Here is a 16,319-nt window from a genome sequence, read left to right on the forward strand (position 1 = left end):
ATGAACAGAAACGTATAGAAAGTTATTTACTTAAATTACAAGTGAAAAGAGAGGTGCTTCGTTGTCCCTTTTTTTCCTTCCTGAAGATGATGTTTCATCTTTTGACTTTACATATCATGGTAGAAATGTTAGAAAGATCCAGCTTCTTTAGATGAAAATTCTAGCATCTGGAATACACATGTCTTAATTAAGATGCTACTCCCATGGATTGTAATTCAGTAAACCAAATGTGAACGTCTCATCTTCAAACCAGCAGACGTGTTCTTATGTACAAACACATTTATTACAGCCCTGAGAGTTTACAAAATGTGAGCTGTTAATTTAAAAAAGAGAAGAATATCTGTATGAGTCCTAATATGAGCCAATTCTTAAATCAATATGAGTAACAGCTATGAATCAATTGAAACCTAAGATGCCTTTTTGATAATTTCCTGTCAAACACATGTATTGATTCTTCCTTCTGCATATGGCAAACATTTGGACAGGTCAGCAATTCAGATTTTTTTTTAAGATGCAATACCTTAAACCAGCTTTCCAGCAATAATTTGATGAGAAGTGATTAAAATATCTTTGTATTGGTGCAAGAGAAAATCAATTTATTTTATCAATATGCAACATTCTTGGAGGCTTCATTTATTTTTTTAAGGCCAAGAAGACTATAGGGCTCTTGCATCACTTTTTTTATTAGGTATCGTACTTGGTTTCCGTTTTGCTGGTGAATTACCAGTACTAAGTTTGCTGCTGCTGCTATGACTACTTGCAGATCATACATAACACTGTGTTTTCATACAAAATAGCCACAGTTAAAATCCAGATGACTTTTAACTTAAAAAATAAAATATACAGTCGTTTTGTTTGTAATGTTAAGTTTTAATCTTTATGGGAAATAGTAACCAGTGATTGTAGTTTAGGTCTAAGAATGACATGATTTGAAATAATGGGTGCAGGTAGGAAGTTACGTCTTTCCTTTGTTTTCTTCTTTCAGAACACAGGTATCTAGAGGTGATACTAAATGAACTGATGATATACCTCGCACTGAAATTGTAGTTTCTCTTGTCCATACAAGTTGGTATATATGTATACATTTTAGGGAGTTATTACTGCATCTAATTAAACTCACTACTACAGGAGAGAAGAGGGAGAGGAAGCAGCTGCCAGCAGCTGGGAGTGATGAATCCAGACCTATGGATGTTTCTCGTCTGGACCTTCGTGTCGGTTGTATCATCACTGCAAAAAATCACCCTGATGCGGATTCTCTATATGTCGAGGAGGTGGATGTTGGAGAAGCAAACCCAAGAACTGTTGTCAGTGGCTTAGTAAAGCATGTTCCTCTAGAACAGGTACAAATGAAATTACTTTCATACAGTATTTGGCTGCGTAATGTATACTGTCTTAGTCCCAAAGAATCCTGGCTAATGCTAATTCTGTTAAAGTGACTCCTGGTTCATAGGAAAGACATGTTCTTCCACAGCAGCCTTAATCTTTATTTTGTTTATTTAAAATAATATTTTAACAATGGAAGGGCAGATTTTAAACTAGATGAGAAGCTGTACTTGTGCAGCTGTAAGTACTCTTGCTGTTACAAACTTTCTCGCTTTTAAAAGACGTCAGTCTCATTGAAAATGTTTGAAAGGAAATTTTGATATTTCATTCAAGCGGCTAGTGTAGGGGAATAATATAGATGGGCACATAATGCCATAAGTAAATGGTTCAGGATTGATGGATCCCTTCCAATTCTAACTTTTATGAATCTGTGATGATTATTTTTAATGTTTTCCATATTTTTCCCTTATTTTTATTCCTTATTTTGTTTAAATTATCATATCAGTGTTTAAAATGCATATTTATCCTAAATACAAATGTGTTAATGAGATTAAAATTTCTAGTCTCATATGTCTTATTTTGCTCCATAAAATAATTTGTGTGTTTATAAGCAGTTTTATTAGAAAAATGCTGACCTTTTTGGTTTTTCAGATGTTTTTATATGATCACATAGGCTTTTGGTCATATACTGCTGTTTATTTTAGTCTTTGGATCTAAAGCTGCTTAATTATTATCATACAGTTCCTACTAGGGAGAGGTCCAAGATTTAAAACCTGTGTCCAAATCTGAACTTTTTTTAACCTTGAGGTATTGTAGAGGGATAGTTTGAATCCCAGATTCTGGATTTGTCTGGTATAGAGATATTGGTCACCAATTTCCCATCTTCAAAGATTTCCTGGGTATTTGGATCTGAGGTTTTGTTTTGGGCCATCTAAACTATATACCAGACACACTGACATTTAAAATAATTGGATCTTTTTCCAAAACTCACTTTTTATATTGGAACTGGAAACATCTAGCAAACACTTTAAATAACTTTAAAATATTCCTTTAAGTACTGTAAAAGCAAATATAATGGTAATGCTCCCTTTCAAATACGGTTTCTGATGTTGTAGTGAAGAAGTAATGTGTTTTTTAAAAGTCTATACAAAGATATTTTCCAAGTTCTTCTGTCATACCTGTAACATTCCATGTTTCATTTAAGTGTAAGCTGCATAAACAACACACAGGTACATGTTTAAAAAATGTGTGTTAGGCATCTTGAAGCCCTGAGATGTTAACTCAGGGGTCGGCAGCCTTTCAGAAATGGTGTGCCGAGTCTTCATTTATTCACTCCAATTTAAGGTTTCGCGTGCCAGTAATACATTTTAACCTTTTTAGAAGGTCTCTTTCTATGTCTATAATATATAACTAAACTATTGTCGTATGTAAAGTAAATAAGGTTTCAAAATGTTTAAGAAGCTTCATTTAAAATTAAATTAAAATGCAGAGCCGCCCCTGACTGGTGGCCAGGACCCAGGCAGTGTGAATGCCACTGAAAATCAGCTTGCGTGCCGCCTTCAGCACGCGTGCCATAGGTTGCCTACCCCTGTGTTTACTGGAATGAGAGGCACATAAAACAATCATCTTCTTGTGTGTATCCAGAAAATGTTTAGTTTTGTTAATGTCTTCATGCCCATTCTTTAAAGTTTCCTCTGAATCATCATCACATGTGGTTCAATATAAGAAAATAATATAATGAGAAACATTTGGAAAAGTAGAGACTTAGCCAGTCAGAAAAGGATACTAGTTTGACTTTACTGGAAACATTAATGGAAGAAAACCATCTGGATATTTAAAGTTTACAAGTGCATACATCCTATTCTAACCTGTACCGTTGTACCTAGAAACATTATTCATGAACTCTTCAGAATATAAATAATATTAAAGCTCTCTGATCACCCACCACAGCCACTGAGAGGGTGTATGAAGAAGGTAATTCAAAACCCTTCCCATTTCCATTTTGTTTCAATCTAAATGTGGCTATACACATCCACAACATATTTCCATTTGTTTCTGAACTGTCACCTTCAGTGCTAAAGCTATACTGTCTATTCCAGGATTGTTTTTGTAATCAGTCAAAACCAAGTATGAATAAAGATCACAAAACTATTGCAATGTCCCTTTTATTCTGTACATCTGTCTATCTCGATTTATGTAGCATTCAGCACCAGGCTATCTCAGATATTTGCATTTCAGAAATTTAAAACAAAATAGAACCACTGACATTTACATCTTCATATGTTTTGGGGGATTTACTTTCAATGGCTTAAAATATACAACTAATGTACTGTATGTACCCAGTAGATATAGAATATCAAGAATATATTTAAATTGTATGTTTTCCATTATTCCTTCTTGTTTTCAGAGATTTGTATCTTTATGCTAAGAAAAATTGCTTTTTTTTAAATTTTCTGTCTAAATATTCAGAATGTTACACATGTGTAAATTTTTATTAAATTCAAAAGTAGTCACGTGCTGTTGCTTTAAAAAGTTATGGGTTAATATACAAAGATCTCAACCTGAGAACAATTGTTTGTGGGATAGGGCAAATTTGAAGACATTTTGGTTTTATTTAAAAATGTTCTGCTTCAGTTTTATTCAACTTAAAACATTTTGGGGGGGCAAAATATTCTCTAATGGGGTCTGGTTGCAGTGCTTATTCTCATTATTATTTATTAGTTCAGAAAAACACAAGGGTTTGTTGTTTTAAATGAGCAAATTGCTGTGTGCAGTACATCCTGCCATTTTCATTTGCTCAAAAAATTTCTATTGTCTTTGGTATTTGGGCTGAATAGGAATGTATGGCACAGCTGTAATCTGCATCCTGAAATTTAAACCACCTAAACATTTTTGTTATACATTTTTTCTTTTTTATATACTAACTTTAATTTGTAGTAGTTTTTGTTCGGTTTTTTTTTTTTTTTTTTTTTTTTTTTAAAGGAAATTCCTCTGCTAAGAGCACTGTACTAAAGATGGCCTAAAGTTGTGACCCAAAACAACAAAAGCATATCAAACGAGTAAAATATGTATTATCTAATATTTTGGCACATCAAGGCTCAACCTTAGAGACTTTCTTATTGTACCTTGTTGTGTTTAGATGCTGGAGGACAGCCTGGAACATTTCATCCTTAATTGGCTGTTTCCTGGCTTTTAATGACTAATAGCCTAAAAAGGATTAAAGAATGGTAATTATTTCTGGTATATTGTTGTTGTTGTTGTTAGCATAGTTACATGTACACAAGCAATATGCAGCCTACTGTGTACATGCATATTACATGTATTAAGCTTTCTCCCTCATAATCCTCTTTTTTTCTATAATATAATAACTCCCAAAACCCTAACTCAATTTCCTTACAATTTTTTTTTTTTTTAATGAATGTCTATTCTTTTTTGTGCAGATGCAGAACCGGATGGTAGTATTACTCTGTAACCTGAAGCCTGCAAAGATGAGGGGAGTGGTATCTCAAGCAATGGTGATGTGTGCCAGCTCACCAGAGAAGGTGGAGATCCTTGATCCCCCCAGTGGGGCTGTTCCTGGAGAAAGAATCACTTTTGAAGTTTTTCCTGGTAAGCAATAAGTATTATTGGGGAAATGGGGAAAAATGCATAGCCAGGAACTTGCATATCAGTGTCCTAGTGATCTCTCAGTTGGAGCTGATTATACAACAAGTATTATAAATTGAGTTAAATTTCTAATTTAAATTACAGACATTTGTAATATTTATGTGAAGAATTCATATTTTTATAAGAATACGCTAGTATTCTGTGAATACGTAGCATAAAGAAGGATTAAAATATCTAACTGAAAGCCAAAAATTGGGGATTGTGGGAGAAATAATAGCTGTCATACCTAACACGTAGTGCATTTTCATCAATAGCTCTCTTTATGAATGTGGTCATTTTCAATATTTTCATTTTGCAAATGGAAGCGTGGAGGCATAGACAGGCTAAGTGACTTGCCCAAGGTCACATAATAGGTCAGCACCAGACTTAGTAATAGAACCAAGGTTTCCTGACTCCCAATTCTGCATCCTTCACCTCATAAATATATGCACAATGTTTTCTGGGAAACCTCTATTTCTGTACTGACAGCCCAGTATGGTGTAGTTATTATCTTCTAGTTGCTCACAGATAAAAATCACACAAGTAGTGGTACTGAATGTTTCTCCACCCAGATGTCTCATCACAATTCTGTCAGACCCACCACCTGAAGATGAGAGGGATAGTCCGTTTCCACTTCTTTTCTGGGCCTCTCTTGACTCTATCAACCAAAATGCCAATTTATTGTTTGTGGTGGTGGAGCTTATAACCTCTATGTCAGTGGTTCTCAAACTTTTGTACTGGTGACCCCTTTCACATAGCAAGCCTCTGAATGCCACCCCCCCCTTATAAATTAAAAACGCTTTTTAATATATTTAACACCATTATAAATGCGGGAGGCAAAGCGGGGTTTGGGATGGAGGCTAACAGCTCGCAAGCCCCCTGTAATAACCTTGCATGGTTATGTCATGGGTTCAGCTGAATCCCAGACTGGCAGTGATGAGCTCCACAGTTAATTATCGATTCCCAGAGCCATCCACTGTCAAGCACAAGTTGTCATCTTCTGAAAACGATCATCCAGATAGAAGTGTGTGTGTGTCAATACTGTCTGATTCCTTCCTACAATAACTGTTGCTTAAAATTGGGTTGCTGTGTGTGGGAAATACTGTGTTTTATCTCCCATGCACATAGCAGCCTTTTTTTTTTTTTTTTTTTTTTTTATGTAAGCTATCATGTCTCTGGCACTTTTCAGCAGTGCCATACTTGACACACTACTTAAAAGGCAGGACACTCTGCTTCTTGAATACTTATCTCCACAGCATACCTTTTATATACATACTTCTTAATGTAATCTTCTGGTACTTACAAAAAATATTTTGGATGGCATATCACTAAGGAAGCCAAGTCTCTGCACTAGTGCTTTTCAAATAGATGAAATGCATTAAGACTTAGCTGCTGTGCTTTATTGCTGTAATTCAGAATGTATTAAAAATAATATCCTGTTTAAAGAGGAAATAAGTATTGCAGCATTTTTTCTTTTAGTTTTATATATTTAAAATATACCATTTTATTGCTTAAAATATATCACATGCACTGTAGATTACCTACAGTGTGAATTAAAGTCCAGAAATCTCCAATAATAAAAATGACTTTTGTCTTCACTGTTTCCTTTACCTTATAGTATTGATCAGCTGCACCCCAAATCTGCTGTTCAAGTGTTTTGTGTTTGAAGGGTGAAGAATTTCTAAAGAAAATGGTTACATAGCAGTCTCAAAATATAAACAGAGCTAGTCGTTACAAATATATCATAAGAGAGATGCACGCTTACGTACCATGAAAAATACTTCATAACTTTAAACCAAATTAACTCATTAGTAAATGCCAAAACTGGAAAGAAAACAAAGTTGCCATATATTAATCACTTTTTATTTTATCAACAAAATAAGCAGCCAGTTATTTTGTGAAACCAAGGAAATCCCTCAGATGAAACATCTTAAGTCACATTCTTTTTTTCAGATCTTGGATACCTCTTGCTTTGACATTTTCCCAGTGTGGTGTAGCTGGCACTCTGCTGATTCATTTTATTGGAAAATGTGCTATTTAATTATGCCAATCTATTTAATAGGCAGACTTGAAGTGTGCAACACACTGAAATTATCTGTCTTTACAAAAAAAAAAAAGCTGCTGTGAGAAACACATTGTTGTGAATAGAAAACATATATGTGTTCTTTATTACTCATCGCTTCCAAAAAATGTTCAAACTCCCTTATGCTATCAGTTCTAATGGACATGCAGTGGGTAGCACAAGCTGCAGAATAAGCTTTGCTAGTGTGAAAATCGTAGTGACCGCATCATGAGGGTCAGCCTTGACTTGCTCTTTCTCTTAAGTATATTTTATGCTGAGTCCAAACCCAAAAATCGGGTGTTCATGCATATTGATATTCTATTGACATAGTCTCTTTCTGGAAAGCTGTATTATAAATTAAATGTGATGTGATAGTTCTAAACCTCGGGCCTGCAGCCTATGATAGAAAGCTTTATATGTTTTACAACAGCTTCCTTCTGATAGGAAGCCATGTGTCTACAAAGGTAGTAAGGGCTAGGGAGGCGGAAAGTTAGAAGAACCCTGCCAACCCAGTTGTAAATGGTGCCCCTTCATTGGCCTTACATCCTGCAACAGTTTTTTTTGTCCTTCGCTATCATCAACATTTGTTTGGTAAAAGAATGGTAGATTGAACCAAAATACAAAAGTAAAAATTTCTGGGGCACACAGAAGTGTGATTCATGTGACCTTTTTTCCCCATTCTTAATCCACCCAAGTCCTATGCATGTAAATGTTTTCCATCCCCAATGTTAAATTATAGAAATACTGGTTCACATACTATGAATCAGAATTGTAGTTGGAAATACATGGATGTTATGGCTGGTAATTTCTTCCATGGGCTACCTTGGAGCCTATCTCTAACTTTAAAGAGATTTTAAAATCATATCTTTCTAAACTGCCCCTCCTACAGATTAACCTTAGTGAGAATGTGATCCTACCAATGTCCTTTGTGAGCTGTGTATTAGACTGTTAGCTATCTCTTAAGAACAGTGATCAAAACAGTAAACATTTAACCTGGAATTGTCCCATGTTGTGGCTTCTTGCTAAAGCTACTAAAGTAGTGATTTTATTTTTTTAAATCAGGTGGGTGAAGTGTCTCCCTTGGGTTGACTCCTGCATTAGCTGCATTATCTTTATTACCCATTGTTTCCAAAAAAATTCAAATTCCCTTATGCTTGTGGTAATCCTGCTGACAGCTTTGAGGGGTCAGCCTTGACTTGCTCTTTGTCATGTAATATTTTATGTCGAGTCCAAACTCGTAAATCAAAAATGATTTATCAGAACTGACATTTGAAAATGAGGAAAATGATCACAGAGCTATGGAGCTCTGTTACATTGCATCCTGTCTGTTCGTTCACACCAAGCCACCTGCCTAATGGGGCACTTCTGTAGCAAAACAGTTAGAATTACTTTTAAGGAAACCTTCAATCCATCATTAGATTTCCAAAAGTCTTTTCCTAGTGAGAATCAGCTATGTCCGCCTTTGTTATAAAATTGTTCCCAGGTGGTTGGTGCATATTGATATTCCATTGACCATTCTGTTTCACAAAAGCTGAATTATAAATTAAATGTAGTATGAAAGTTGTACGTTAGAATTAAACCTATGGCCTGCAGTCTATTATAGAGCGTTTGGTATGCTTTACAACTAATTCCTTCTGATAGGAAGCCAGAGACATCTGGGGAGCTTTGATAATGCCAAATGAAGATTTTTTACAACCATTTTATTTAAAAAAAAAAATTGACTTCTGGAGATATACATTTTAGCTAAAGAATATGGCAACTACTCCCTAAAGCACCAATGAGGGGGGAAAAAAAATGTTCAGAAAAAATGGTAGCTACAAGACAAAGCCAATAACTGTTTTTGAGGATAACACCATTCATTCTTAACAATACAAAATAGACATTCTAGAATAGAACCAATCATTACATATGAAAACATACAAAACAGATAAATAAATATGAGGAAAGGCTAGAGCAAGCCAACTTGATATAAAAGATATTCTTATGATAGTTGTGAAGGAAACACTTCTACATGACAGTCAGTTTTTGGCAGGAATCAAGTGTATTTATAAATCGCAATAAGGTAATTGGTATAAAGCAGCACACAAGATGAAAGGAATCATGCATTCATACAGTATAAATAGACTAAAATTTTGATGGATATTATCAATGTTTATTTTTAAGCTTTTTTCTATTTTTATTTATTTTAAATTTTCAGTTTTGCAAAATGGTGTTTTTAAGCTTTCAGATTTTGTCCATTTAAATTTTCACAGTTGTGGGAGATTGTGGGATCAGACTGTAAGGGGGGGGAGGGGTCAGACAATAATTATTTAATGACAGCATATGTTAAGATTTAAAAAGTTTAAGCTTTATAACCATTAAAACATAAATTGTCTACATATCATGTCAACAAAGTCTGTGTCCTCAAATCAAATTCAAGTTCTCAAGCAGCATTTTTCTTGCTTTGCCTACCTATAAATTTCAAATATCATCAATGGAAATATTTTTCCTCAGTTTGTGTGTATTGTGAAATTGACATTTATCATTAAAAAGTCTAATCCTTCCAAGCCTAAGTGTAAATAATATATAGCGTGGAAGGTTCGTTTTATTGTTTAAGAGTAAATAACTTGCAAGACTTCATATAAAATTTAAATGCAAAACAGATGTAATTTAGTACATTTCACTAGATTCATTTTTAGGGATGAGGAAGTAGGACAGGGGAGAGAGTGCTGATTTAATCACAGTAAAAAAAATACCTGTGAAACGCACAAAGACAGGCATGTACATTATCCCCAGCCTTCTGCAGGGCAAGTTACTTTATTACTGATCCTGCCTACCATGATGAAAGGTTTGATCTGAATCATTAGGTAAGTCTGATTCAGTGAGGGCAAGTCTGCACTACAAAATTAAGTCGACCTAAGTTATGTCAACATACAGCCACCACAGTAATTAAATCGCTTTTGCATGTTCACACTACACTCCTTGTGTTGTCAGTATACATCCTCCCCAGGAGCGCTTGCTCTGATTCAACTGTCAGTGTGGGACAATGTAGGATGGCTTCTGAAAGGCAGCAACAATCGATGTAAGCAGCATGGTGTCTATACTGACGCTGTGTCGGCCTAACTACATCCACCTAATCACTTCGCCCCTTGCAGAAGTGAAGTTATTAAGTCGGTGTAGTGGGTGAGTTACATAGGTGGGAGCTACGTTTTAGTGTAGATGTTAGTTAGGTCGACGTAAGCAGCCTTACATTGACTTAACTCTGTAATGTAGACCAGGCCTGAGAGCCTGACATTATCATACCAGCTTTTCTCCCCATTGTCTTTAGCCACCAAAGTTTTAATCTGCCAGAACCCTGATGACTGGTGAACAGTCTTATCAGAGTTGTTTCTAATGGCCCATTGACTGAGGCACTGTCCTAACTTTTGGGTCACATTGTTAGCAGTGGCTAAACAAATTACCAGATGTTGGAGGCTAATTATTCAGACTGTCATATATTTGTGTATACAGTTTTAACTGCCTCTTTTGTGCTAAAACAGGGATCGGCAACCTTTGGCATGCGGCCCGCCAGGGTAAGCCCCCTGGCGGGTCGGGCTGGTTTGTTTACCGATCGCAGCTCCCACTGGCCGCTGTTCGCCGCTCTAGGCTAATGGGGGCTGCGGGAGCGGCGCGGGATGTGCTGGCCGCCGCTTCCCGCAGCCCCCTTTGGCCTGGAACGGCAAACCGCGGCCAGTGGGAGCCGCGATAGGCTGAACCTGCGGATGTGGCAGGTAAACAAACCAGCCCAGCCCACCAGGGGGCTTATCCTGGCGTGCCGCGTGCCAAACGTTGCCGATCCCTGTGCTAAAAAATTCAATCAGGTTCAACCATTACTAGATTTTAATTTCTCAAGCAGTGAAGGGCTGGTCCTTTGAGTCCTCTAGTCCAGTGGCTCTCAACCTTTCCAGAGTACTGTACCCATTACAGGAGTCTGATTTGTCTTGCATACCCAAGTTTCACTTCACTTAAAAACTACTTGCTTACAAAATCAGGCATAAAAATACAAAAGTGTCACAGCACACTATTACTGAAAAATTGCTTACTTTCTCATGTTTACCATATAATTATAAAATAAATCAATTGGAATATAAATATTGTACTTACATTTCAGTGCATAGTATATGAACAGTATAAACAAGTCATATGAAATTTTAGTTTATACTGACTTCGCTAGTGCTTTTTATGTAGCCTGTTTATAAAACTAGGCAAATATCTAGATGAGTTGATGTACCCCCTGGAAGACCTCTGCGTATCCCTAGGAGTACACATACGTGTGGTTGAGAACCACTGCACTCACTGGTCATTAGAAAATTGCTTACATTGTGTTTGGTTATTCTTATGCAGTGTTCAATCTTTGATCATTCTAAATGAGTGCTGGGGATTATTCAGCAGTTGATTGCTTTGTCTTTATCAACGTGATAGTTGCTTGTACATGTGTGGCTGTTTCAGACATCAATTAATTCCTGATGGATTTCACTACTTTTAAGAAGGTTCCCTAACCCAGTGTCATCTTGCATTATTGATAAAATCAGCACTGAATTCTTTGCTGTTTTAAATTCATTGTCTAATGGCAATAATTAGCATCTGTTCAAAACTGTAATTTACACATAATGTATGTGCTGAACCTAAATTTTAAAGACTGTCTTTATAACCTAAAATGTGAAGGTTGCCCAGGGCTGCCCAGAGGATTCAGGGGCCTGGGGCAAAGCAATTTCGTGGGCCCCTTCCATTAAAAAAAGTTGCAATACTATAGAATACTATATTCTTGTGCGGCCCTGAGGTTGCCAATTGTTAGTCACTCAGATTAAAAAAAAAACAAAAACCCCAAGTTTATATAATTTATCTCCTAATTTATGTCCAAGCAATTAAGTGATTTTGCAGATTTTCTTGTACTCTTTTTTCAAACCTCAACCGTTTTTTAAATGAAATATCTTGATTTTGGAAATAAATGTATATTGAGATATTCAAAAGCTGACTAGAAGATTTAAACTCAGTTCCCATTAAAATTAATGGGAGATGTGTCTCCTACTTGGCTTTTGTATACCAAAATCTCAAGGTTGGCTTAGTTGCTGCTTTCTTAAAAGCAAAGCTAACCAAGCAGTTCAACAATAGCAGTATCAGGAATATGAAAGTCACGTTATTTATTTCAAATTCAGTTTAATTTCCAAGACTAGTAATAATAATTTTAAACACCAATAGATTTTAAGTGAGTAATTTAAACCACGAACATTCAGTTTGAGTCACTGAAATTAAAATAGAAAGGACAGCTGGGTCTGATTTTAATTTGAAGACTGAAAGCTTGTGTAGCAGCAGCGGCAACAACAGAAAAGCAACCCCAAAGCAGACCCAGCTGTCCCAAGTCAAGCAGAGTGGACTCATGTTTAAAAATAACAGACTGATACTGCATATGGTGAAGGGGAGTTTTTTGGGAGGGCACTGGGTAACTTTCCATGTTCATTTTAGTTGTCATGAACATTAGCCATTTCCGATTTAACGTTTACAACTTACAATTTTTTTTCCTCTGCAGAAACTGGAGAATTTCCTCAAATTCCTCCCTTTCTGTATTTTTAGAGAATATCTTCCTAAGGGACATTGGGCTATGCAGTTGCTATTAACAACTGTAATTAAATTTTACTTCACAAAAATGAGAAAGAAGTCTTACACCTTTCATACTCAAAACCACAAGAAATTGCAACTTTGAAAGGGGTCTTTTTCATATTAAGAACTTCATAAAGTTTACATTCTACTTTAGTGAAATCACCTGCTTGATGAAGGTCATAGCAAATGATTCCACACACATACAGACACTCCCTTCTCCTCCACCCCACTTCACAGACACAGTCATTTTTAATAGTTACACAATTTGCAGTAAAATCCTCCCTTCTCTGTAACAGTACAATAGAAGCTTTAAAAAAAGGGATGGAGAAATGCTGCAGCAACCACAAATTTGTCACTTGAGATTTATGGTTAAAATACTAATTTTGGTCTAAAAATGGTTCATGTTTCAATTGATGGTTAACCAGTTACAAGAGAAATTCAGATTATTCTAAACCTGCTGTGCAGTGGATAGTCTGTATAAACAACTTCCTTTAATCAAAACTTTGGTATATGGATGCTTTCCACTTTTTGCTCAGTTACCTCTCCCAGTGATAAGAAACTAACACCAGCTGTTAAGCTCTATCTTCAGTCCTACATTTTTTTTCCCCCAGTGGTAAACTAATGTATATTTCTGTTAAATTGCTTCGAGGTACTGAATCACATTTTCCTTACCTTCTTTGTACCTAGGTGCTGTGATGATGGCAGCATTATAAAATCCTAAGATAGATTCTAATGCAAATCACTAAACTGTGGTGGGATGGAAAGATCTATCCAGCACAATTACAGTTCATAGTCAACTGGCTTCTCTTTTGTGGTAGTGTTGCCTAGTAAACAGAACACTCAACTGGCAATCAGAAGCCCTTGATTTTGTTCCCGGCTCTGCCACTCGCTGCTGGGTGATCTTGGGCAAGTTAAATTCATTTTATGTACCTCAGTTTCCCTATCTCTGCATAAATTGGGGGTAATGATACAGACTGCTTTCTAAAGAGCACTAGGTGGCATTATTATTTTTATCTTAGGTTTTTAATACTTTGATAGTACTTGTACAGTTTGATACATTTCATTTGGTTCTTTGGCAGATTCAGCATGTTTCACATCCATGAGAAGAGGGTGGGAAAATCATTGTGACCATAATTTTACTCCATTTTATTTTTAGATATCCTTTCAGAGGATTATTTGTCTTATGAGAGAAAGGGATACAAAGCGGCAGAGTACGGGAGAGGCTCTGGTAATGTTTAAAAGTGGTGCCTGTGCTAATCTAATACAAGCTCACCACAGATCCCACGAGAGCTCAACTTGGGATTCCAAAGATACCCTTAATAAGATCCAGAAAGTGTTTGTGTAATAAAAGTCAGATTTTAGTTTATCCTTGAAAAATTCATTTGCTTTTCGTAATATTTGGGGAGGGGGCAACAAGGTAGATTTCACCTTCTGAACAGTACAATTGTTTAGTAGCTATTCTGCTTAATAACTGTTAGTTGGTATATATCCATTTTGGTATAAAGGAATGACTTTTTGTGAACTAGATTTTTTTTTTTTAAGCATACAATTAGTTCTGCAAGTGTTAAGACATTGATGTAATTAAGTGCTCCATTTGTGAGAAATAATTTCTTACTGGTGCATTGAATCTTGGCATTGTCACAGGCCAACCTATTCAACAGAGAAGTTGGCCTGCAGTGGAAGCCCATTTGGGGGGGGGGGGGGGGGAGGAAAGGCTATGGAAATTACAGAGTCAGAGCCAGGCTGAAGTAACTTTTCTTTAGAACTATCAGCAAGGGTACACAAGCTGTGCACCCAGTTTTCTGAAGTGTCTAAATGACAAAAATTAGCTGGCAGAGTTGGAATGGCAGCTGTCCACTCATCCATTTGAGGACAATAGCTTGTTTTTTCCCTTCCTTATGCATTTTGGGGCCCTCTTTTATTCTTCTCTTGCTTAATGACTGTTCCTCATATAAGCCAGTAAGAACCTTATTTCACGTGCAAGATAATTGTGTTTGCCTTTATCTCACCATCACAACTAAGTAGTATGTAGCTGTTATTGGCTAATGTTAAGAATAGACCTCTTGGTTAACCAGTCAAGGAAGAGAACCTCATTGCTTAGGACATCTTCCTGACTGAATTTGTTGAAGTCTTTCTCAAGAGCCTGATTCCCCACCTCCCACACTAAGGTGTTCTTCCTGGGCTGGCAAGGACTGAGTAGAAGGGATGGAATGAGAACATGAAAATGCTTATCACTAAAGTATGCTACCACAGAGAACATAGGAGTTTCCCCTTAAGGAGAGCACAGCTTGTTGATGAGTCATGTTGCTTCCAAGCACACTAGCTATTGTGCTACCTTTTGGGGATATAATTTTTTCCCCATAAAGTATATATGTGCTGTGATTTTTGAAACATAACATTTTAATTGTATGTGCAATAATTGGGCTGAATTGAGACTCTTAGCAAGTTGAAATATTGACAGTGAAATGGCATTAATTCCCCTGGAGGCTATTTATTATTAAACTGGGCCCTAACCCAGTGGAAATGTTTATAATTTCCCTTGTGCTCTTTAGTCTGCTAACATGAATCTCATAAAAAGGGTTAAAAACACCCCAAGGCATTGTGGCTAAATGACGGAGTCTTGTTTTACTTTAGGAGATCTGAAATCCATTTGGTCTTTGCAAAGGAAAATAAATGATACAACGAATTGATTGTCATGCTTTATTTATATCATGAAAGATGATGTTGGCACGCAGCAGTTCATTCAGTATAAATCGTTTTTAAACTGGCAACAGAGGAATTTATTCAGGTTAATTTTTTGGTTTCCTTGTCATTTTTTAAATGGACAGGCAAGAAATGCAAACAGGAGGAATATTTTGGAACAGGTATAACATTTATTTTTTTTGTTCCACTATTCATCCTTTAGCTGTTTGCAGCATTTCCACAAAAGTAGGTGAAAAAAGCTAGTTAGGTACTTCCATGGCCCCCTTTATCAAACAATCTTTAATTATTTATCCTCACAACACCTATGTGAGAGTACTGTTTCCCCATTTTACAGATGGGGAAAAGAGAGGAGGCATAAAGATGTGACTTGTCCAAGGACACACAGGAAGTCTGTAGCAGAGAAGTGAATTGAACATGGGTCTCTCAAGTCCCAGGGTAGCACTCTAATTACAGGACCATCTTTCTCTCACCCTCCAGAGTTGTCGATTGGCTGGGCGCCTTTCACATTTACTCAGCACAGATTTCATATGCCTACACTGTCTAAAACAAACATATAAAACTTCACTGCCCAGTGCTGTAGATGAGCCTAAGCCTGCCTGGACAATATGTTCCTATGTTCAATATTTACTTTGTGTTTCTGACATATCTCAAAATCATTAAATAAAAACTTTTTCCCCATTTTTCCTTTGTAATCCCAATGCTAACACAATGTTACCTCCTTGTGATTATGTATTATAGCTAGCTATGTAAAATTTTCTTCTCTAGGGACCTACAGTACTATCAAGTAAGGATCAGAAAGTACCCAACCCAAAAAATACAATTAAGATTTATGATCTTGACAATTTTCACTCTGAGGCTTGATAAAGTGACAATTTTTTGGCAGCCAGTATCACTTGGAACAAATTCTCAAAGGAAAATGTTACTACACTCTCTCACATGTACATACAGCCCATACTCTTCCTTTTGTTTC

At 36.3% G+C, this 16,319-nt stretch overlaps 1 protein-coding gene across 5 annotated transcripts in view; it reads left to right on the top strand.

The window, feature by feature from the left end:
- The window catches only part of AIMP1 (aminoacyl tRNA synthetase complex interacting multifunctional protein 1), a 59,337-nt gene that overhangs the window by 42,728 nt on the left and 290 nt on the right, over positions 1-16,319 (top strand). For all 5 annotated transcript variants that reach the window (XM_065597668.1, XM_005287894.4, XM_065597669.1 and 2 more), the window contains exons 5-6: positions 1,129-1,340; positions 4,764-4,932. In XM_065597668.1, coding sequence (XP_065453740.1) covers positions 1,129-1,340; positions 4,764-4,932 — 381 coding nt within the window. The remainder of the gene's footprint in view (positions 1-1,128; positions 1,341-4,763; positions 4,933-16,319) is intronic.

This window comes from Chrysemys picta, chromosome 5 (genome assembly GCF_011386835.1).
Source record: "Chrysemys picta bellii isolate R12L10 chromosome 5, ASM1138683v2, whole genome shotgun sequence".
Classification (NCBI taxonomy): domain Eukaryota; kingdom Metazoa; phylum Chordata; order Testudines; family Emydidae; genus Chrysemys; species Chrysemys picta.